We start from the raw sequence: 23,064 nt of genomic DNA, 5'->3' as shown, positions 1-23,064 counted from the left end.
GAACTAAATCTTATTTTGAGGCCCCAAAATAGATGCAGGAAGTGAAAAATAAGATACACACTTTTGGCACTCAGCCTTGTACAACTCAATCACCCAGGCAACATCAATGAGCGCGTTTCTTAACAGTCAGCCGGCGAATCACTCGGCTAGAAGAAATAACGGGGCGATTTGGGCGGGATTTCTCGTAAGTGAAGGTCAGGTAAAGATCTGTCTGAAGGATCTTGGTTTATAGCATCATTAATAGCTGACAGGATAAATGTGCAGCAGTAATTTAAATTAAACTACTATGTTTCACCTGCTTGTGATACACACACATCAAATTATTTACTGATTAATTTTTATCCTGTTATGCAAAAAAAAAAAACCCTGCTATGTTCATTATTACAGTCATGTGGTACAAGTGGACATTTGCCAGTCATTTGAGAAGAGTATGGCTTCTGACACTGTCTGGCAACGCTCTGGTGACAGATGGAGAGACTTCTGCTGTAAATAGGAAACACACCAAATCAGTAGTATGGTGGTGGCGGTAGGAGGTCGTCCTGTAATCGGTGGGGCTTAGCACCTTCGCCACCATCTCTACTGTTGTGTCCTTAAAGACCTGCCTTGCCTGCTGGTGGTAGTCAGAGGGCCAAGCAGCACCGGTGCTTCTGTGGCTACGATGTAGCGTACCTCCATCGGCATTTGAATGTATGGGTAAATGATTTAATGTCGTGTGAAATGCTATGGAGTCCTCTGGTTTTGATAACGTGTTATATAAGTATTTCCCAGTTGGTAGGGAATTCATTGCAGGGTCTGGGTCCTTGCTGGTTTATGCTTTTTTGGTGTCTCTCTTCCCAGTGTAAGTTTCGGTACTCAGCTGTCTCAGGAGCTGGTCTGAAGGAGACGTCATGATGGCCTGATCAACCAATGGGAAATGTATAGGAAGGAAATTGGATTCTATTTTTTTCTACTGCATTCTTTAGAAGAGAGTAAACAAGTCATTTTCTTTATGGGAATCAAAATGAAACTGGAGCTAATTGGAGCTAATTTGGTGCCAGATAGCCTTCATCTATTTAAAAGAACTGGTGCTCATTTGTTTCTGTACAGGGAGGACTTGCTAGGGCCCAAATTAGATCCATTTGTGAAAAATATTCAGATGTGTAAATTATACATATATTCACTGTTTGTAGTTTTACTGTTTGGATATTGATTTTTTTGTTTGTTTTGAAAATGTCTTTCCAAATGAAACATTAAACCATCAAAAATATCAAATTAAATTCATTGACAGACATTGTACACAGTGCAATAAATTCCGTTTCTCTGGTGGAGGAGAGATACATAAACAAAGGCATCAGTCTATGCAGTTCTATTTGTACATACACACATGTATAATTATATTCCCACATACATCATCTACTTGTACATGTTATTTGAAGCTAGAATCATATGTTTTGCAGTTCCAATCCAACCCATTTTGAGAGTGCATACTTGAAAAGAGAAGCAGTTATAATATAATTGTTATGATATAATCGTTCAATGTCTTAAAAAAAATTACCTTGTAAACATTAAAATCAAGAAGTTTATGATTCGTTTGAAATGTTCCCAGGCCACGCCCACTTTGGCACCGTTTTCCATGCCAGCTGACAAATGGTGCGCACCCAATGAATCTGCGTACTGTACATTTCCTCCTAACTGCGCGCTTGTTAGCCGATCTCCATCGACTTTACGCTGGGTGCATGCGAACTGTTAGTGTTTAGAAGTCTGGGTTCATGCTTGAAATCATTGTCGCAGTCTTAACGACGTAGCGCAACCCGAAATCCTGCCACGCATTGCTTTAAATGGAGGATCGCGCCATAAGCGACAGTGTTTCTGCAGCCTGCATGCAACACGCTTCATATCTGTGTATGTTCAGGTGAGGTCAAAGTTTGCTTGTTTGATGCACGTTTCCTTATTTGATGCTCATTAATTAAGGGCATTTTCAGTATTGCTGCAGCTGTTCAGACAGACTGTGCAGTCGGGCACGTACTACCAGCAGACACGCCCACTCGAAGTTTCTGGCAGTACAGTTTCATAAAAAGGCTGTTCTTTTTCTTTCTTAAAAAAAAAGTTTAATTTCGAACCTAAACACTTTGCTTAGAGCAGATTTACAAACTTAATGTGACATACTAAGTGATTCTGCTTCAAAGCTAATTTTAATGTGTATTTATATAGGTCAGAAGGGCCAGCAGAGAACATGGAAAGAGGGTGGTTCCTTGGACATGAGAGGATACTCCTCCCCAAATCTCAACAGCCATTGTCCAGCTGCAGCAGTGTGTCTAGGTCCTTCTTGACTATAAACGTGAACGAAATGCTTCGAGCTGACAAGCCCAACACCGTCAGGAAGCCTGTCCCAATCCGCCCGCCAAGTCCAAGAGTTACTCGGCCAAAAGACTCCCACAGCTTCCTCACCTGTGAGCCTACGCCGAAGCCCATCATCCGACAACGGTCACGCTCTCTGCCTTCTGCCACCCAGAACAAAAAGAAACAGAGCAGAGGTGTTGGCGTGAGGTTTGTCGACTCTCTAGGCCTCGACCTGGAAGACGTTAGGGTTTTTAAATCAGGCGAGGACCCATTTGTGCCACAACATGTTACCTTCAGACTCCTGATGGGCGCCGAGATGACAGATGGAAGGCATCTTGAGATTAACTTGCCATACCTAAAGCCGGTTTTTGCCCAACAGCCCGGTGACCAGCCGGAGTTCCTGCAGCATCTCTACGAACAGAAAGTGTGTCTGGAGAGGGTCTTGTGCTTTGAACTGGGCATTATCGGAATCACGCAAGTCCTAAATTTAGACTTTGAGAAAGAAGTTGAAGTTCGGTATTCGTTTACAGAGTGGAAAGGTTCTGCAGAAACTAAGGCTTCCTGGGTCTCCACTGTCACCAAAACCTGCGACGGAGAAGGAGGAAGAGGGCAGGAATTTAGTTGCGATACATTTCGTTTCCACCTACCAGTCCCTCCCTCCCTTCGACCAGGAGCGCAGCTGGAGTTTGCTATCCAATACAAAGTTTGTGGGGCTGAATATTGGGACAACAACTATGGAAAGAATTATAAATTAGTCTGTCAAAACTACAAGCTAACAGTGCCTAAAGAATGTGAAGACAGCATGGTGCATTTCATTTAGGATGCAGACTACATGGGGTAAAAAATGCAATCTGAGCACTTTAAATCTAGCAGCAATACATATTGAGAATACCTACAGAGGATATGTTGTTGATTTAAGCACTGCTAACAAAATCATGCTAAGAGACAGAATCTATGAGCACTTTTATAGATAGAGGAGATCAAGCACTAAGGCATTTATAGTTTTAAAAATTGCACTAAATAAATAAAGAAATAAATAATATGCATATATATGCACACTCCACACATGGACATTTTAAGAGGGGAGGTCACCTTGCTGGATATCTGATGGAATAAATGATTTCATGCAAAATGTGTTGCCCATTATTCTCTCAGTACATTTTTACTTGGATCCCATTAAATACAATTTCCAGAGCATTTTCCAAATAAAAACAAGTTTACAAAAATTGTGGATGTTATATTTAGAGACGCAACAATCATCTTTTCCCTGGTCAATGCAGATTTTCAGTTTTCTATCAGATCTAACCAGCAAATTCCTATTGGATCAATTTTGATTTGTTTTTTGTTCTAAGCATGGAAAAAGTAACGGATGAAAGAGGGAAAAAAGTGCTTTAAGTATTTGTCCGTACACTTTATCTGTTTAATGAAATTTTAATCAGTGCACCAAATTATGAGTTTGTGGACAGTAAATGAAACTAAACACCAATGGGAGATAATCAAAGGGAAATACTGGCAGAATGCAGTCTCTTGGTGATTGATTGGTCAATCTGTAGTTATATTCAATCCCAGTATTTTTGATTTGTAGTAATGAAATGTGCATTTCTTTTTAATATAATTTAAATGCCAAAAAATAAAAATAAAAATTGAGGTTCATAAGATCAGTGTTATGAGGAGTTCTTTTTCAATACTTTCTTTCTATGTTTTCTGATTAAACATGCTGTCCGTGTTTGCCTTGGAAAATATTATTCAGTAAAAGATCCTAAAAATCCCCTAAAAACTGACACTCAGTGTAAGAAGAAGAATGAATTCTGCATGGACATTTGGACTGGATATTGTGAGTGGCACTTTTATAAATACATTACAAAGCTATAAAAGAGAATTATGCTTTGATGTTATTACATCAAAACTAACCATTTTAAACTAATTTTAACCCCCAAAATAAGACCGTCAGTAATAAGATATCACTTTAAGTCTACTTAGTTGGCCCTTTTTCTTAATTAGAAGAATCAACTCCTTAATCAACTCCTTAATAATAATAATGATGCAAGTGTTATATATGACTATATATATTTCTATTGCTATTATATGGATTTAATGTATGTTAGTTATATAAAACAATTAACACATGAAAAAAATACTTTATGTATTTTTACTTTCACTCTTTTACTGTTATTCAAAAATAATTAAATGTATTTGCTGGTTATCTGAAGTGAAATAAGGTAAGACATTTTAGGCACATTTAAATTCTTCTACTGTGATCAATATAATTTGCTTATCTTTGTCAAAATGTCGCTCTTATTTATATTAAAAATTATATTTTAATTATAATTACAAGCTATTTGTCAAAATTAATTGAACGTATTTTTTAGTATTCATTTTTAACCTCCCCCTCACAATATGGCGACCTTGTAGACTTACATGCTCCTCACAATATGGCGGAGCGATATTGTGAGTTGTTGAGGTACGTATACTCGAACCTCAACATACGTCTACTTTTCTATATTGATGACACTAGCATACCAGTTAACCCTCCTTACCATAGGCATAAAATATCATACTATAATGGTCCTATCTCTCACATGAAAAACCCTAAGCAAAAAAATTATACCTACATTTTATGTGCCTGAACAAAAATCTATAATTATTGCTGAACATCTTTTACGAATATCTAAATTTGTGAACATGCACCCTAAGCAAAGCCAATGTTGATAAGAGTGGGAGTGTTGGAAGTAATGGTGTCTTCAGCGGTAAAACACAACCACAACTTTTAAGTGTCTAACAATGTGGTAGTTATCATACCGCTACCTTGGTTGCTACCTTCCAGAGTCTTGAAATCCGAGGGATTACAAAAATAGATCTACCACCTCCATTTGCCTGACTCGCGCGTGCGAGATTGACGTAGATTTCGCGGGTCTCCTGACAGCCGTTTGAACTAAAAAATAACGGCCAAAGATATACTTTTTACTTATTTTGTTTGGGTGTTTTTTTTTACAATACGGTAAGTTGCTCACAATTAACACAATGTAATGGTTATTTTATCGACGTATTTTCACCCGTTCAGTTCCATTATGATCGTTAAGTATTAATTGTAATCCAACCCAAAAGGTGAAGGTACTGCTGTCAGAAGTTGTCGATATGCTAGCAAAGTGGGTTTCGGAGATATTAACTTGGCTCTGTGTTTTTATATACGCTTATTTTAGGCTGATTTACTCTAGGTGAATGATGGAACATACTAAGAGTAAGTAAGCTTACTTTGTTAGTGTTTACACATATTGTTTTAAATGTCATTAGCCGAGTTTTAACAGTCCTGAAAATATTCTCCGAGACAGCAGTATCCTCTATTTCGAAAAGATATATTTATATATACTTAAGCCACTGCATATCAATAGATTCTTCTCTATGTTAAGTATATTTATAAATAAATTAGTCATACATATGCTCAAATATTGTGTATAAATAAATTTATTATTTGTATATTGCTTTAGAATTTATTCCACCTCATTTCCATTTCATTCTTGAGCCAGTCACATCTTCCCACAGTAGACAATGGGTTTACTATATATATATATATATATATATATATATATATATATATATATATATATATATATATATATATATATATATAAATTATACTCATACACAAGTTGTTATAGTGGAGGTAAAATAACGTCTAATTATAACTTCATAAAGTCACCATACTACATGTATAATGTTAACTTGCGTTGTGATTGACAGGTGTATGTTTTCTCAGTTCGTCCTGCGGACTGCGCAGGTCAAGAACAGAAAGTGTTCCTTAGGAAGCCAGAATGGCTCCAAGCGCCAGCACTCAGGTTGTGTCTGCATCACTGTCAGTTCATTTCAAGGTTAGTCCAGTATTAATTGTGAAACTAACCACATTCTAAAACTTGAAATGTGTATGTGCAGTTGGAGAATATAATCAGCGCAGCGTTGAAGAGTGGAGATGTCCGGCCTCTCGACTTGTTCTTAGAGAGAAATACATTTGAAGACATGTCCATTAAATGCTCCCAACAGTTCCTCAATAAATTGGACAAACTTGTGACCAGGGTAAGATTAGGTTCAAATAGTTGTTCATCATTCTGTTAGTTTAATTTTACTATTAAAAAACTCTAAAGAACTTTTATACTCTTTAGGGCTTGGATCATAAAGAGACCAAATCAGCCATTTTGGGACTTGCGAGCCTCTACAAATGTGGGAACAATTTGAAATTACCGAGTGGGGCAGGACTTTCAGGTTTAATATCTCAAGGACTAATTAAAAAGATAAGTATTTGCTGCTAAAACATATCCAACAATGTTTACAAAGTAAGTATTTTCAGGTTTTAAATTATTATCATTATTTTTTGAGTACATGGTACAGTGGTTTGAGAAATGCAGGAAGCTGTGGATCCAACACGGCCCACACTGGAATGAGACCATGTTTGAGCTCTCAGAGAACTTCCTAAGTGCCTTAATGGTGAGTTTGTGTTGATCAGTTAGCACATTTAGTGCAACGACATGTTTTCTGCCTAAAATATTTTCTCCTATTTCTTCTGCTGCAGGTAGTTCATGAGTCATGCAAAGAGGGTATGTCTGTAAATTTCACATTTCATTTGTCTTTTAGTTGAAAATAAAATGTTGAGAAAACTAACACAGAGTTAGAAATCCTGTTTGTTCAATTATACAACTATGTTAATGCTGTTGGTAACACTTGTGTGTCATTTGCATAAAATCAGATGACGGTAAGTGGCTAAAGGTGTTTCTTTTCCCTGCAAACTTTATTCCCTAACATTCCTTTCAGGAACTTCCCAAGTGACTGAGTCCTTCCTGTATCCTGTCGGTCAGTTGGCAATAGACCCCAGAATCAACATTCTGATCCAGAAAGAGGTGGGGAAGAATTTGTGTAACTTCTTTTGAGAATGATGTTGAGTCTGATAAACGGAGGTCTTGACTGCAAATAAACGCAATCATTTTGCTCCGACAGGCAATTCGTAAATATAACATAATTCTGGATAAACTCCCGGTGGAGTTCAAGAAAAACAGGAGAATCGTAACATCACAAGACGCTTCAGATATCATGTGTGTAATTAGTTTTCTCGACGTGGTTCCGATTTCTAAAATTCCCACGCTTGCTGGAACCCACATGCGTTTATTTTTCTGCAGGAGCAAACTGGCAGGTCGGATTGTGGAGGGTGGTGGTAAGTTTTTAAAAAAATATATTATTATTTAATTTTTATATTTTTTAAACAAATACTGCTGCTTTTTTCATCCAAAATAAATACAGAAACATTCTATTTTGCAGATTATGACTTGCAGTCATCCCTGATGGAGGCATTATGCAGAATGGCCACTCCCGATCAGAGGAAGAAGCTTGCAGACCAGTGGTTCAGCATGGCCCACGTTGCCAGTGGTTTTGCCCAGATCAGTGACTCCGAATTTGAAACGGTACTAATAATTAATATGAATATTTACTTACTGGAGTAACATGTTGTTTTATTTATCTTTAAGAGACAAAATAACCAAATAAATTTGTAATTTAAGGCTTGCAGAAGGTTTCTCAACATGGTGAACGGTATGCAGGGAGACAAAAGAAGGTATGACAGCACAACACATTTTCACATTTAATTCTATGAAATGAATTCAAACAATTATCGTTACATGTTGCTTTGCTGTGTCACACCGCAGAAGCTTTTTGGACGATTTCTAACCATATCTTCTCTAAAACATGTTGAATATTTGTTTTTTGTGTTTGGAAAGTTTGTATTTTTAACTGAACAGCAGTGTCCCTTCTGTGCCGCAGAGTCTACTCTTACCCCTGTTTAAGAGTGTATCTGGGCAAGTATGAGGTCAGTCTCAACAAGGTTTTTAATCAGAGCTTCAATATGTATTGGTACTCTAAAACATGATTGATTGTGGCACGAAAGTAAATGTCCTCTGGTAGTGAATGATTATCTTGTCATTAGGTTTTGAGCACATAGAGATAAAAGTGGAATTTATTAGTCTATAAAAGTAGTTATTGTAAAAAGATTCTGCTTATCTTGTTAGCTGTTGATGCCATCCGACGAGAAACTCGAGGAATTCTGGATTGACTTCAACCTTGGCAGCAGCAGCATCTCCTTTTACTTCTCTTTGCCTGATGAAGAGGTACTGGCACATCAAGGTTGTTCTGTGGGAAACAAAATCAGCTGAACAGAATTTGTTTGTTATGTTTTATCGAAGGTTAGCCTTGATTAGAGCCTAACAAGGCCAAATTTTCCGTTTTATCCAGGATGGCCACTGGGAAACAGTTTGCATCAATGAGAATGAAATCCTCAGCTACACGGTGACAGGTTACCACGGCACTGAAATAACTCTGTATCTTTGGTCTTTACTGCAGGCGAGATAAATGGACAATATACAATAAAAACTTCTCTTTATCTCTAGAGGTGGGCAAGAGGAAAATCTTGCTGCTCAAGCTGTCAGAGGTCGTCGTTGTTGATTCAGTGGAAGGATCCAGTCTCATCATCCATTTCAGCTCCTCTCTGGACATCCTACAGGCCGCTTGCAATGTTTTTGGAGATGACAAAAACAAAGTTAGTGGCCGATTCATTGTATAATATATAAATACTACAACATTTGTTGTGGTATAGAAGAGGTTTTGAGCAAAACTGATGAAACATTAAGGTGGGGAAACCTGGCACTCCACAAACAACAAACTTTTAAATGTTAGTATGTACTGTCAATTAGACTCTGAGAAAAGGAAACATTTCTGTCATAATAAATTATTGTCTGGCGTTAATCTCTTTTATTCTGTCAGGGCACCAATGTAGTGAAAACAGCAGCTAAACACATAGTAGAAGGGAGCAGCACCCAGGTAAGCAAAATCCTGACAGCAGGCTTTATTTATTGTGATATTTACACGTGAAATGCAGTGTGCTGATCCTTTGTCGACAAGTTTATTTCTCAGAGCGTCTTCAAGCTGTCTTAACAAACCCAAAAATTCATGTATTGATGTTGCTGTTTGTGTGTGTCTTTTCACACAGGTTGTTCCAGAGAGCCAGGTGTCTCTGAGTGAAAATGAGAAAAACACCGTCCCCTACCTGTTGTCCGCCACAACTGCACCTGCACAGGCAACACGTTTGGATTTTACATGAATCAAAAAAATACTCTAATCTGTTGTTTAATATTGTAATAATAATGTGAACCTATCAGGTTGTCTTTTGTCTTGCATCTAGATGGTGACCCCTGCCAGACAGCGGATGTCAGAGTCCACCATCTACTTTAGCAGCAGTGAGAGAGGAAGTGTAAATGTCGACCGTTTTCTTCCTGCTAAGCCATCAGGTGAGTAATTCCTTGAAAGTGTAACATCACTAGTCGCGTAAGAAATAAGTTAATACCAGCTCGAACGTGTTAGTGGTTGTGTTAGATTGTTTTTGCTCAAGTTCCAACTTGGCATATGGTTGATACTTTGCTCTGCAGCACACATCTGTTCATTGACCAATGCTGAGTTCATTTATTATCTCTTAAGGACTCATTTATACAGCAACCTGTCTGTCAGGATTAAAATATAGTGATTATTACAAACATGTGAGTCAACCTTTACTTGATACCATTTGCTTTTCTTTTTGTCTGTACATTACAGCCAATAGCAAAGACAGCACCTCTTTGCTGAAGGTCTCTGTTTGCAGTACAGCTGTTAGGACCAGCAGCCACAACACAACACCATGCAGCACTCAAGTGTTTGGCAACAAGGACCAGGTTTGTCACAAAAGAAAACTTCAATGATGCACTACTTGGTCTGTCTTATAAAATACATCAACATTTCTGGTTGCAATGGGACAAAATGTGAAAAGGTTTAAGGCATACAATTGTTTTTGAAAAGCCCTTTATGTTGAGCACTCAATTAAAACAGATAATCAACCTTAAACAAGATCATTTATTGATCTATCAATTTACCGGTGTTTTTTTAAAAACAAATTTGTTACACTATCTTTTTTATCATATTTTAGGCTAAATGTTACAGTCCATTTTAGGCTTAATTTCTTAAGGTTTCTAAAGGTTAGATCAACACAGAAAGTAACAGAATCTGAAAAAAAAGTTTCATTCTTTTTATTCTGAAATAACAGAAATAATATTTGCCACTAATTCTATAGTAAAATTAGTGTTGGTAGATTGTAAACGACCTCTACAAAAACTCAGCAGAATTAATTGTTGGTTTACATAAAGTCTTGAAAATTATTACTTTTTGTTTCACCGATGATGTCATAGTTTACTGAAAGTTGTATGTTAACAATATCTGCATGTCATTCATTTTTATGCGTTGTTTCTGTGTTTCTACAGAAGATGCCAGTGGCAGCAGCAGAAGATTCCTTTCTATTTGAAGAAAAGTCTCAGGGTATTGCTACAGCGACTTTGATCTGAACTTGCCACCAAAAATACAAACATATGTTTGTAATTCTTTAGATTCTAAAATTTTTCTTCTCTTCACCTTTTTACCTCCAGAAACCAATTTTGTACCCGACACACAACCCAGAGTGGCATGTAACACGTAAGTCTAGGGATAAACTTACACTCTTCAAGTCAAAGACAGTTTTTCTATAAAGAGAAGTCATCTGGTTTGTTCAAACTACAGCAGCTCTAACTGGAGCAAATTATCCGCCTCTGAAATGTTAAGGATGCCAACTCAGAAAGTCACCTCATTATCAAGACCTGGTAAACAAAGTTGAAAACCGATATCAACATAGTGTATATGTATGTATGCTTGGGTGTGTTAATCTGTGCTGTTATTTTTCTCTGTTTAGAGCCTAATTCAAGTTTGCTGGAACCGCAGCAGCGCTGCCCTTCCTCAGGCCAGAAATTGTCCGTTTCCGAGTCGAGCCTTGTTCTCCACAAACAGTTCCACAGTGAGTTGACCGAGCGACTGCAGAAGCTCCTCAATGACAGGAGCAAAGATCCTCCGCCTCAGGAATCAGCTGATCACCACAGGAAAGCGTCCAATACCAAACGGGGCTCCAGAGAAACAGACTCAGAAAACACCCGTGCTACTGAGACTGTTCCCAAAACACAAAGGGCTCAGAGAAGCAAACAATCTAAAGAGAATAGGAAAGAAAAGGCGGCACTGGAAGCAGATGCTGATGCCGCGAAAGCTTCAGAGAAGACCTTCACAAATAAGACTGTCGAGAACCAAAAACAATCTCAGGTCAAAGACGACATCAAGATGGCGATTTCGAGGAGAGACAAAGTATGAATTTTGTGTATTCAATCCGTCTTAACCAGATGTTTAAAGTTATTAATGGTTTCAGTGATCAGTTTTATTCTCGTTCTCATGTATAACTCAGAGAGACTCAGAGGTCACAGCTAGCATGATGAAGCTCATCTCCAGCCGTTACGAGACTAAAGCCCAAACCACAAGAAAAAGCAGCACAGAGAAAATGACTCAGAACTGGATCCCCCCTCTTATAAACAGGTATGCACATTTAGGGATTTTCTTCGTATCAATAAACATACTTCAGTTTGCGCAGAAAAACACCATACACTGCCTGGTTTCGTTTTTTGTCGTCATAGGTCAATCTTTAACATGGGCAAGATGCCGACGGGTAACGTAAGTCTTTGTTTAGCTGATATCTTGACTTTACCTGAAAAGTTACTGTTTCACCTGCTTGTTTAACTGAAGATATTTTATGCTACAGATGGAAACACTCAGAACAGTAAATGATAGGAAATCCTTAAATTCAACCACAGCCTCTGTGAGAAACAAGTAATGCAAACATTTGAGTTGAAATTGGGGAGGAAATGATAAATTGTAGGGTTGTGATTTATTTGAAGTTGTATTTAATCTCCCTTTTGTTTCGTAGGAAAGATACCTTTGCATTCAGTGCTGATTCTCCTCCCTCCATTGGGGTAATGGATCCTGTTTTTTCCTTACTTTCCTACTTGATTGTTTTGCAAATGAAAAATGTGTAGGAACCTTGACCTGTAATTCAGTGGCCAACATTTTTCAAGAGGGGGCGTAACTGCTCTAATTTAATGTTTTTAATTACTGTAGATATTTAAGTTTTATAAATGTGTTCTTGCCCATTAGAAAGAGAACCAACCCTTTACCAAATCACTTGTCACATCAACCAGGTAAACCACAATAACATATGCAATGAGAAAATGAAGAAAAAAAAAATCCAATCTTCAGAGGTTTCACTCCATAACTATTCAAATGTGGAACTTCTGAGATTTTCTTTTTTTTTTTTTTGGATGTTTCATTTTATTTTTGTTGTTTGACAGTGGCATCCACAACTCCTCTTCATTTCTCATCACATCTAAGAAAGCGCAACCTCTGGCAAAAGTACGTTCAAGTTACAGAAGTCCAAAATAATTGATGTTTCTCTGTTTGGAGCAGCATGGCTGCGTATTGGCTTGTCTGACAACATACATCTGCATTTGTCACCTGCTGACATGTATTTTGCAGAACAAGCTGCATGTGAAAAAGCATCTGTTCAGTGACACTGAGACGGACGCCACGACAGATGTCAGCTGGCTGAGAGAGTCAGCCAGGAAGCCCAAACCCCAAGTCATCAAATACTCCAGACAGGCACAGATCAAACCCAAAAAAGTCCCTCTGCAGTCTCCAGGTCCATAGCATTTAATTTATTCCAGAAAAGCTCAATAACAGAGTGAGTCAGTGATCCTATACATACAGCTTCTTATATCATTTGGTATTTACTTACAGACATACCCACAGATTTACAATCATTTTCAAAAGTTGGGAAAGACAAAAGCAAACTTACTCAGGTAAGACATTGCATCTAAGTACTGCCCCACAAACTGCTGCTGCTGTACCCCACGTTACCACTGTGTGTCACTATTGTATAACAAGAATCTGTGTTCATAGGAGGCTATGGATCAGCCAAAGGCAGTGAAGCAAGCAGCAGCCAGCAGTAAACCACAAGCTGCTGCAAAGAGGCCCAGGAGAGTGGCAGCCACCTCTAAGAAGAACTACAAGGACCCAGATACAGATGACAGCCAGTCGGAAACAGAGACGTCTCACTCACCCAAGGCAAAAGAGCTTTTTCTATGCCTTGTGTTTTGTGTTTAAACAACTCATCTGAGCATGCTCATCTGTGCCAATTTCACAGAACTGTCTGTTGAAAGCATACACAAAGTCGTGGCTTTGAGCTTTATAAAATTTTATATAAAATTTTTTATGAACATTTTGGTTATACTGTGAAAATATATAATTTTAAACTTTCTAAGTAAATAAACTACTCAAAAAAAGATAGGGATATTCAGCTTTCAGGTGAAATTTTAGGACAACCCGATTCACTACAACCTTGACAGGTGAACTTTATGTTACCTTATCAAAATTTCTGAATGCACAGCTTTCTGTTCTATAACATCCTGAGTAATGACCAATTTCATAACAAGTGTTTGGCCCATGAATCAACCAATACATTTCCAGATACAATCAGAGTTGGCATTTTAACATCATGAAACCAAGACAACACCTAACAACTAATTAGCAGTACCTCGCCATCTCCTGGCTTCAAACCGCATGTCCACAGATGGAAGCGGCCACTGAGCTTTTAGTGTCACAGAGTGTCATCAGCAGGTTGCAACAGAAAGAAAGCAGAAAGCCATAGAATTGGCTGACCTTTGGGCATACACCACACTGATGACTGCTTCATTGTGGAACTGTGTGATGAATACCAGGAATACATAAGGTCATTTCAGATCATTCGAAACTGTTGACATCCGCATGGTCTGCGTGCTAGATGACCCACAAAGGCACCTGAACACACCACCAGGTCAAATCGTCTTGCATTGAACAGAGAGCATTTACACTGACTGGACAAGGGACCATTGGGCCTAAGTACTGTTTTCTGATCAAAGTCGATTCATGCTTAGCAAAATGAGCCAATAACGATGCTGGAGGCGACAAGAGAGCGCTGTGCATCAGCCACTGTTGTCACTAAATGAGCTTTTGGAAGTGTTACAGTGTGGGCATGTGTGTATAGTCAATACAGAACTACTGTACACTTAGTGACTATAACAGTGACAAACCCATATACTGTGAATAACATTCATTCAGCAAGAAGAACACATGCCTAATTTCACTTTTATGGATAACAGTTCTCCAGCAAACAATAAGTCAACTAGTGAACAGAATGAGATGTCGTTATCAAGGTGTTGTTGATGCTCAAAGGCACATGAGATGTTATTTAGGGATTGATATATGTGTTGCATACACAACTCTTTTGTTGGCTTTTTTCTGTGACATGAAGAAAGGACCATTGCATTGCATTATATATCATTATAGGGTGAACTTTTTACACTTACCATAAATTTCACCCAAAATCCCTTTCTTTTTGTGAGTGTGTTACTAGTACGTGTCAACTCCAGTATTTTAGTGAATGGTAAATCCCAACTTTGGTTTTTTCAGATTTGACAAAGTGCCATTTTTCCTTTAAAATAGCATTCCTCTGCCGATAATTTGAAGAATTCAGAAAAGACAAAAGAGGTTGCGCCAACAAAGAAGAAAAGGACTGCGAGCAAACAACCAGTCAAAATGAAACCACCAACAGAGCCTGTGTTGGATCTGTATCCTTCTTCCAAAGTAGAGGTAGATACATTTTGTTTAGTTTCACTCACATTAACTGATGATTGTGCACAAATATTCATAGTTAGACATCACAGAAAGAGCTGAATAAATAATACATTTTGGTGTGTCTGGCTGTTTGATTTGTTCTGTCGCACAGCAGTGGAACAAGGAGGAGAACTGTGATGATCCACCGATAAAGAAGAGTAAAAAAAACCTTTTTGACCACCAGGCAGACAAATACAGGGAGGCCAATCTCACAGAAACAGATCTTAAGGTGAGAGTTCAGTCATAACAATGAATATTGTGAAATATGATTTGTGAATAAAGCCTTTCAGTCGATGCTAGTTTACTCTAATGACTTAGTAATCCTGGTGGTAAAATCCCCAGAATAAACAACCCTCTAATAAAGTACTATATGAAACAATGATAATGGCTAATTCATGAGAAATTATTTAATCTTTTATTTTACATTTCTTTTTGTACAAGAAAAAAGAAACAGAGCCCACAGAGGAACTGGAATGTATAAAGCTTCACATTTTCCACATTTGTAATGTTACAGCCTTATCTAACTCTACACACATCACATAAAGACAACATGAAAAGAATTTAGAGATTTTTGAAAGTACATTGAAAGTAAGATATCTTATGTCCATAAGTATTCACAACTTTCTCAGTAATTTGTTGATGCACCTTTGGAACCTATTAATGTCGTATTTGTCTGGTATTTAGCAAAACAAAACGTAAAGCTGAAAGAAAACAAAAAAAGTTTAGTTTGATTTGATCTGACAAAAAACGGTTGAAAGTCTTTTTTACATAATATGTGTTAAACAGCTGTTTTCAGTTATTTACTTTTTTATATATAAATAGTGTGGTATTTCATGCTTACAGCTGTCCAGAATGAATAAAAAGATTATTTCCCAACAGATTAAAGCGGGGAACATTCTCCAGGAAACTTTGATGTTGAATAAGAAAAATGTCATCCCAGGTCAAGAACAAACGAGTTCTTTGAAGGATTCCTTGGCCGCCTGCCAGACCTCTTTCTGTCCGACTCCTCCTTTCATTGAAAAGATGAGATGTAAGTTGGAGTGGAAAGCTCCTTACCAACTTCAGAGAGAGACAACAGTCTTTTGACTTCTTTGACATCAGTAAAATTTGTCATGGTTAATAAAATGGTTTCATTACATCACATAAGCCACTTTTATATATATTTTGCAGTCCCTTTGACAGTTCTTGAAGTGGAAAATGATTCAGATCATTCAAATTGGCTAATTTGAGTACAGTTGGGCAACTGTAAGGATTTCCTAATTTTTACAGCATGGCTAAATTAAGTGGAAAGTTTGTAATTTTAACAGATATAGCTACTGGTGAATGTGATCTCAGTTTTTAAATCTAAATAACATGGAGTGTTATTGTTAGCAATTAGGTAGTGACGATTTGTTTCAGAAGTAGGGTTAGACTATAAAATTTGACTAGAATAGTTGCACATAACATGCTTTTATACAAACAACACTTTGCACCTTATGGTATTTATCTTAACATTTTGTCAATGTGTATATTCAGTTGAGTCTCAGTTTGTACGTGGTGCTTCTTTGCTCCACACGATGTTATGCTCTCCAAACCCTTAACCATAAAACAGTGTGTAGAAAGGGTGTATATGTTGACCTTCTGTACTCTGACCAATATCTGAAGCCAGCTGTTAGAACATCTGTGTTTGCTTTGGACCCTCACAGCCGCTGGGAGGTCAGCTCCAACCTTGGGTTTGACCTGCTCCACTGTCCTCAGCCCACGGGGATCCCCACTCCCTACCTCCAGAGATCTATCCTGCCAGGACACCCCCTCTCCAGTCCTGCTGCTACCCAAAGTTCGCTCCACAGTCAGCAGCAAAGGCCAGCTTAAGCCGTCTTTCTATAATGTAGAACAAAATCAGGACTCTTCGAAGACTCCGTCCATCCCGTCTGCCTGTTCGCTTTCAGGTCAGACCCCTGCGCCCAGTCCCCCCACTGGACTCACTGCTGCAGAGGTTGGTCAACCTCCTAATTCTGAAAACGTATGTCACTCTCAAATATTCTGCTTCAAAAGTTAAAGAGTGGTTGACTGTGTTCTCTCTCCACTTTGATAATACTGCTCGTGGTCGGATTGAGCCATTTTGTTAGCTCCAGAAACAACCCAATTTACTCTTTATCAAATATTTGCATACCTGGAAGTTCAGGCCTGATATTCACAAATTGATACAGATGGTTGCTGAATTCTTAGAGAAAGCAAAATGATTATCAGTGGATTTGTGAGAGAAGGTAGTTGAACTTTAGGATATTGGACAATATCTAATAGATGGGGAATTTCAACCATCTGTCTTCGAATTCTAATTAAGAAACTAACAAATTCTGTTGAAATTAATCAACAGCTGGGTAGACCAACAAAAAAAGAGAAATAGTGGAAAGGAAATTGTTCAGGTTTGAAAAACCTGCAAATAACCTCTACTGACATGTAAGACTATGTGAAAAGAAGAAACGTTGCTGTTTTTAGATTCTTTATAAGAATTTATAAATCCAGAAATTTACTGATATAAATCACCTTTTTTTCAGTAATGTTCTATATTATTGAGTTTTACCTTCCAGGTAAAACGTTCACTTGTGATGTTTTCTTCCAGTTATCAAATGCTTCTTGCAACACTTCATCTTGGCAATTATTCAACATCTCCCCTCTTAGTCTGAAATGTAGCATCTTCATATGATTCACATACCATTACCTCACGTGTAAGCCACCAGCGTTAGTTGACAGTCGTGAATCCCTGGAAAAATGTATCAGCTGTAAGCTGTTAAATATCCGAAGACCGTCCGATAGGTGAGCTGGAATTCCCAGAAGTTGAACTCAAACAAACTGCGACACTTTATGGAGAAACACAGAGGTTCTCTTTTAAGAATCATTATTGTAACAGCCAAACCCACAGTTATACACAGATCATAAAGTAACATGAGACTATTTAGCTAAAACTGAAACTAGACCATTCAGAGGGAACGAGTTATTTGACGAGTTAAAAAGGAAATTGTGTAGTGATTACGTAGGATATAATGAACAGTGAAGTATCACGATTGAAATATTCTTTCGAACTCCAGGCTGATAATATTACTGCTGCACTTCATCTGCTTCCTACTGCCCTCATCATTCCTTGTTTGTAATCCACAGCAGACATTTGTAATTACAAAATGAGCTGCAATATCGCCTCAGATCAACAATTTGTCATAATGTTCTCTCGCCTTAATTGTTTGTTTTCAGATTTGCGCAGTCCAGCAACATCTGTCCCCAGCGCCTCCGTCACTTTTGTCTCCATCCACACAGCCACTCTTGACATCAACTCTTCTGGAGCTAGACAAGCCACCAGTACCGTCTGCCCCCAGGTCACCGGTCCCTGGAGTCGCCTTACCCAGTGGTTGTTACCTTGACCTCAGTAAAGTGTCCTCAGTTTCTCTGGGCTCCCTAAGCCATTCATCGCCAAAGTCGTCAGTTCTCAGCAGAAACATGAACGAGGTTTTTATCTCTTTTCCTGAGGATTTTTTTAGGAGTGCACCGATTGTAGTTTTTTTGGCTGATCCCCGATTGCCAGTTCCAATTTTGACCGATTTGTTTTGTCTGACATATTGCTAAATATAGTAATATGTCAGACTTACTGTACTTACTCTTTATAATGTGTAAAACATTGAGAACTTTTAATGTTTAGAGAGTTTGTAAAAGTGTAGATTTTTGTCATTAACTATGTAGGAACCCCTATCTTGGATGTTTGTAGATTACTGAGTGGATTGGACAATTTAAAAAGTGGAAATAGATTATTACGTTATTACGATTGGTGAATTTATATGACCATAAAATAAGTGCCTATTGCATCACTGTTGATTCTGATAGAAAACACCGGTCACTGACAAGAACCTTGAGCTGACACAGCATTTCGTCTCAGGTAAAACGTTTGTTTGTTAAGTTGATAACAACATAATGTGTGCACCACAAAGAAATCGCTGCTATATATTAGTGTAGAAAAAGAGAAAAAACGATGGCTGCTTGATGCCTGGACGTGTCTTTTAGGACCCGCTCGCAAGCGCTGCATCTCATTATCCAGTAATTCTGAGGAAGATGAGAAAGAAGAAGAGAAGAAGAAAAGCAAGATGAGAGGCCAGCATTCTCCTCGAATGAAGCCAAGAAAACTTTTCAAGTCTTGTAAGCCATATTTATCATTCTCAGACTGCCTCCCTCTCCCCCAAAAAATAGCTCTTTTGCTGAAATAATTTTTTAGAAAAGCCAGAACACTGCTGGCAGTAATTGTGCATAAAAAGGCCTGGGATGAGGTGAAACCACGAGCCATCTCATTCTCTTAAACTCTTGAACTCTACAGTACATGATGAAATTATGTTTTCACCACGATTTTACCAAACATTTTATGTGGGGTTTAGACAACTTTCTAAAAAGAAAATATCTGATTTTTCAGTGAGAATTATGCAGCGAGTGAGACGTGTTTAGTGGGTTTGTGTTGGAACAACAAAAGCGATTCAAACTAGAAGTGACGTCTGGATGTGTTCTGCTCACAGTTGCCGAAGTTTCTGCGGTGGATGAACTGAGCCACATAAGCTGCAGTCACTGGGAGACTGAAGAGATGGAGGAGGATTCAGAGCTGCCAGAAAGAACTCTGAACCCAAATAACCTCTGTCAGCAGCTGAGCTCTGATCTGAAAAACAAGTTCCAGGTTTACTTGCACACATTCATACACACACGCACACATCCCCCAAAATAAGAAAATATCCTGTACTGTGTTTTATGCCCATACCCTTTCTGACACCATGAACAGGAGTACTCTTATAAGGCTTCAATTAACTGAGTTTAGTTTAGAAAGCAGTGACTACCTTTAAGAATGGACTCTTCTCTGACTTGTCTTGACCAACTGTATGTCGTGTGATAAATGTTTTCAGAACCGTTGCAAGATTATGGAAATCTACAACAAACAATCTTCCAAAACCGTCCAGCAACACATTTCCTCTATTGGTGTCCAACTTAACAAAAAAAGGTCTGTTCTGGGGGATTTTTTGGCTTTTTAACGTATTTCTATCCTTTTTGTTAAATGCACAAATTGACTTGAAAATGATTTGACCTTCAGTACTATTTAATAAAGTAAAATATAGATGGTTGTCTGACTTTTGTTTTATCAGTGCTCTAAATTTCCAGTTATTGAATAGTCACACGCTACTATAGGCTCTAAATCCTCAATGTTCCTACTTTGTGGGATAAAACTCTGCATGCATGCTTTTCTTCTTTAATTGTTTTCTGCTCTGCACAGAGTACAGAGAGTTGGACAAATTCAAAAGGTCCTTTTGGAGGAGATCAAGAAGATGGAGCTAGACAACAACATGCTGCAAAACATGGAGAAAGACGTGACTGTGGGTCACTTAAGCTTGTTTTCACCTGTAACTGTGATCATGAAACTACCATTTCAAATGTAAAAACTTTAAAATTGCTCATTTTAAACAGATGACAGCCATCATTTGGACCTTTCTGTCTTGCAGATATTCTGGAAAAAGCAGATGATGACTCTCCGTACTTACCAGAAACAGGAAACTAAGAGGTGAATAAAAGACTTATGTGCGTCTCCGTAGACGCTGAAAGAGTCATATTGTTCTTCAGCCACACTCTTCTGATCATTGATTGTTTTTTTGTTCTTTTTGCTCAGGTTTGGACTAAAATACTCTGTAAAATGTTGAACAACACACTTGTTTATTCAATAGAACAAGAATTAAAGGGGTTGACTGGAAAATCATTTCCCCCCTCTGGGCTATCATCAGAAACTAAATATGTCTCCCTGCAGCACAAGCTATTTTTGAAGAGATGTTGCCACTGCTGTAACTAACAGGGATTTTACAGATGATTTGCCTGTGTTCAGCGATTGTCCAGCCGGCACCCAGATTTACCACCATGGCGTATACACCTTATTCTTCTCAGGCTGTAACTAGCACACTCTATTATCCAAGCAATGACCTTTTTGTTAAATTAACACTTGATTCTGAAGTTTTGTTATGCTGTGTGGCAACAAGTCCTTATGCACATCACTGTGCTTTCTGGTACACTGTCACTGTTCTCCCAATGTTTACATTATAGGCTTTAAAGACACCGTTAGCATATTACCTGATAGCAGTCATATGCAACTAATATTAAGAAACAAATTGCCATACCATAGTAATATATGAGATAAAAGTTTTTGTCTCTATTATATAAACATGATTACATTGGTCTGGCTTTTTTTCCTGATAGATACTAACGTCCAGTTTTCTTGAAATCTCTCTTGCCAATTCGATTTTGAGCAAATATGACATTTTTTCTGAGGAATTTAACATTTAAAAAATGTGCTGCAAGTTAAATACAACAACAAAAAAAAGAAATTAAAAAATTTTGTCACAATAAACACTTCTTACTTTGATTTTCTTTTTTTTTTAAATAAACTGTTGACCAAAAGGTTGGGAGTTTGTAGTTTTGACACAGTTAGTGAATAGACGGAAACATTATTTTTTATTATTTTACCCCTGCACTCACCAATTATTTATGCATCTCTGTGATCAATAATTATTTCAAATGTGTATTTTTCTTGGACACATAAAATTAGAAACCACCTGGAAACAGATTGCATTTGACTATGTTATCATTATTGAATTGCACTCAGTTTTTAATGATTTTAATTAGTTATCCATCTTGATGCCGTGTTATGTGAGATTGTTAGCATGTGTGTGAATCGTCACCAAATCCTGATAAAAAAAAACATGTGGTGGCCTTATTATTCTGCCCATTTAAATAAGTTACTCAATTTAAAAAGTATTCACTTCTATACATGATTTTGAATTTGAAGTCATTCTGTCAACCGATCCATAATTTTTGCCATTGAAAATGTGTTATTTGCAATTTTTTTTTTTTTTTTAATCTTCACAAACAATCTTTTCCCTTCTTTTTTTGTGTTGGTATGCATTTTCCTTCCAGAACTGATACACTGAAGAAAACCTTACAAAGTGTCACTGGTCACAGCTGGGATTACGAAGACGGGGTTTTCAAATCAGAGGTATGACTCCCACATACATATAAATTGTATGATTTATTGTGTTGCTTCTGTGGTAATAATTGTACAAATCCCAAGAGGAGAAACTTTAGTTTTAAATCATAGTAGACCACTTCAGCCTGTTCCTGTTAAGGACTGTAATCACTGCTTAAGCATCAATTTTAGTACCAGAAATTTGTACTCTTTTCTCTCCATGTCATCAATTTACTCACAGACCAAATTGTGTCCCATATCCATAAAATCTTTTTGTACTCGCTGCTGCTTTCAGATGTGCCTGATAAAAAAAGACATGAAGTCAATTCAGGACAGGCTTCTCAGTGAAATGGTGAGTTGACACCAACACAGGTGACTGCTTAGCCTAAAAATCTGGCTTTCGTGTTTTATTTTTCACCCTGCCTCTGAGAACGTGTACATTCAGTTATATGTAAGAACTCTACACACCTGCGTTTAAACACCAGGATTTTGTCACGTAGGAAGATAAAAGCAAGACGGATAATTCCAGACCGTCCCCCCCCCCACCTTTAGTGTGACATTTATTCTGTCCAAATCAAATGAAAAACAAAACTGTTAGAAAGAATGTGTGGACTCTGAATATCCACTTTGACATCCAGTGTTGTAAACAGTATCGCCTGAGATGCTTTATCCTGTTCTAAATTATTTTTTCCGACGCTTGTGCGCCGCTCGTAGCACGAGGGAGAGATCCAGAGTGTGAAGAGAGGACTACATGCTTTGTTTTTCCCCTGATGGATCCAGGTTTGGAGGTGACCAAAGGTTACCTTGCACTATGAACCAATGTGTCAACATGTAATGTTGTTTCTACTGTGCTCACATACGATGTTTTTACTCCAGATTCTTTTGTTTTGTGTGGATGCATCCAGTTGTTTGAGAGCTGGATTTGTTCCTAATATGCATTGTGTTTCGTTGGAGATGTTTCTAAATTTTAGAAGAATGTTCTTTACTATCCAGTGAGATCTAAAGAAAATCCCCTTGGTGTTAGTACAAACAGGGCATTACCTTCTGCATGGCTTTGATATTTTTAAAACACTGTATTTATGTTTTAGTGAAAGATGTTTGAGTAATAAAAAAAAAAAAAATCCTAA

At 37.8% G+C, this 23,064-nt stretch overlaps 2 protein-coding genes across 2 annotated transcripts; both read left to right on the top strand.

Annotated features, from left to right (window-relative positions):
- Positions 1-1,627: 1,627 nt before the first annotated feature.
- On the top strand, positions 1,628-3,975 carry ppp1r3d (protein phosphatase 1 regulatory subunit 3D). Its single transcript, XM_014472471.2, has 2 exons — positions 1,628-1,891; positions 2,191-3,975. Exons 1-2 carry the CDS (start codon positions 1,818-1,820, stop codon positions 3,137-3,139), a joined length of 1,023 nt encoding a protein of 340 aa, XP_014327957.1. The 5' UTR covers positions 1,628-1,817; the 3' UTR covers positions 3,140-3,975.
- Positions 3,976-6,128: 2,153 nt separating this feature from the next.
- Positions 6,129-23,036, top strand: sycp2 (synaptonemal complex protein 2). The gene is made up of 45 exons (XM_014472472.2): positions 6,129-6,152; positions 6,247-6,387; positions 6,474-6,602; positions 6,691-6,795; positions 6,881-6,905; positions 7,120-7,205; positions 7,303-7,397; positions 7,482-7,516; positions 7,621-7,763; positions 7,860-7,912; positions 8,119-8,164; positions 8,364-8,462; positions 8,587-8,647; positions 8,742-8,890; positions 9,115-9,171; positions 9,341-9,427; positions 9,533-9,638; positions 9,940-10,055; positions 10,638-10,692; positions 10,800-10,845; positions 10,930-11,009; positions 11,099-11,538; positions 11,636-11,763; positions 11,862-11,898; positions 11,987-12,054; positions 12,152-12,197; positions 12,379-12,422; positions 12,573-12,633; positions 12,757-12,919; positions 13,018-13,079; positions 13,180-13,344; positions 14,761-14,907; positions 15,044-15,160; positions 15,811-15,961; positions 16,617-16,906; positions 18,160-18,411; positions 18,784-18,835; positions 18,961-19,092; positions 19,461-19,615; positions 19,839-19,933; positions 20,204-20,303; positions 20,430-20,488; positions 21,889-21,967; positions 22,233-22,289; positions 22,652-23,036. The coding sequence occupies exons 1-45, from the start codon at positions 6,129-6,131 to the stop codon at positions 22,706-22,708; spliced, it is 4,695 nt and encodes a 1,564-aa protein (XP_014327958.1). The 3' UTR covers positions 22,709-23,036.
- The last annotated feature ends 28 nt before the right edge of the window (positions 23,037-23,064 follow it).

The sequence above is a fragment of the Xiphophorus maculatus genome, chromosome 1 (genome assembly GCF_002775205.1).
Source record: "Xiphophorus maculatus strain JP 163 A chromosome 1, X_maculatus-5.0-male, whole genome shotgun sequence".
Lineage (NCBI taxonomy): Eukaryota > Metazoa > Chordata > Actinopteri > Cyprinodontiformes > Poeciliidae > Xiphophorus > Xiphophorus maculatus.
Note: the sequence above shows the minus strand (reverse complement) of the source record. Positions and strands in the feature narration are given on the sequence as shown.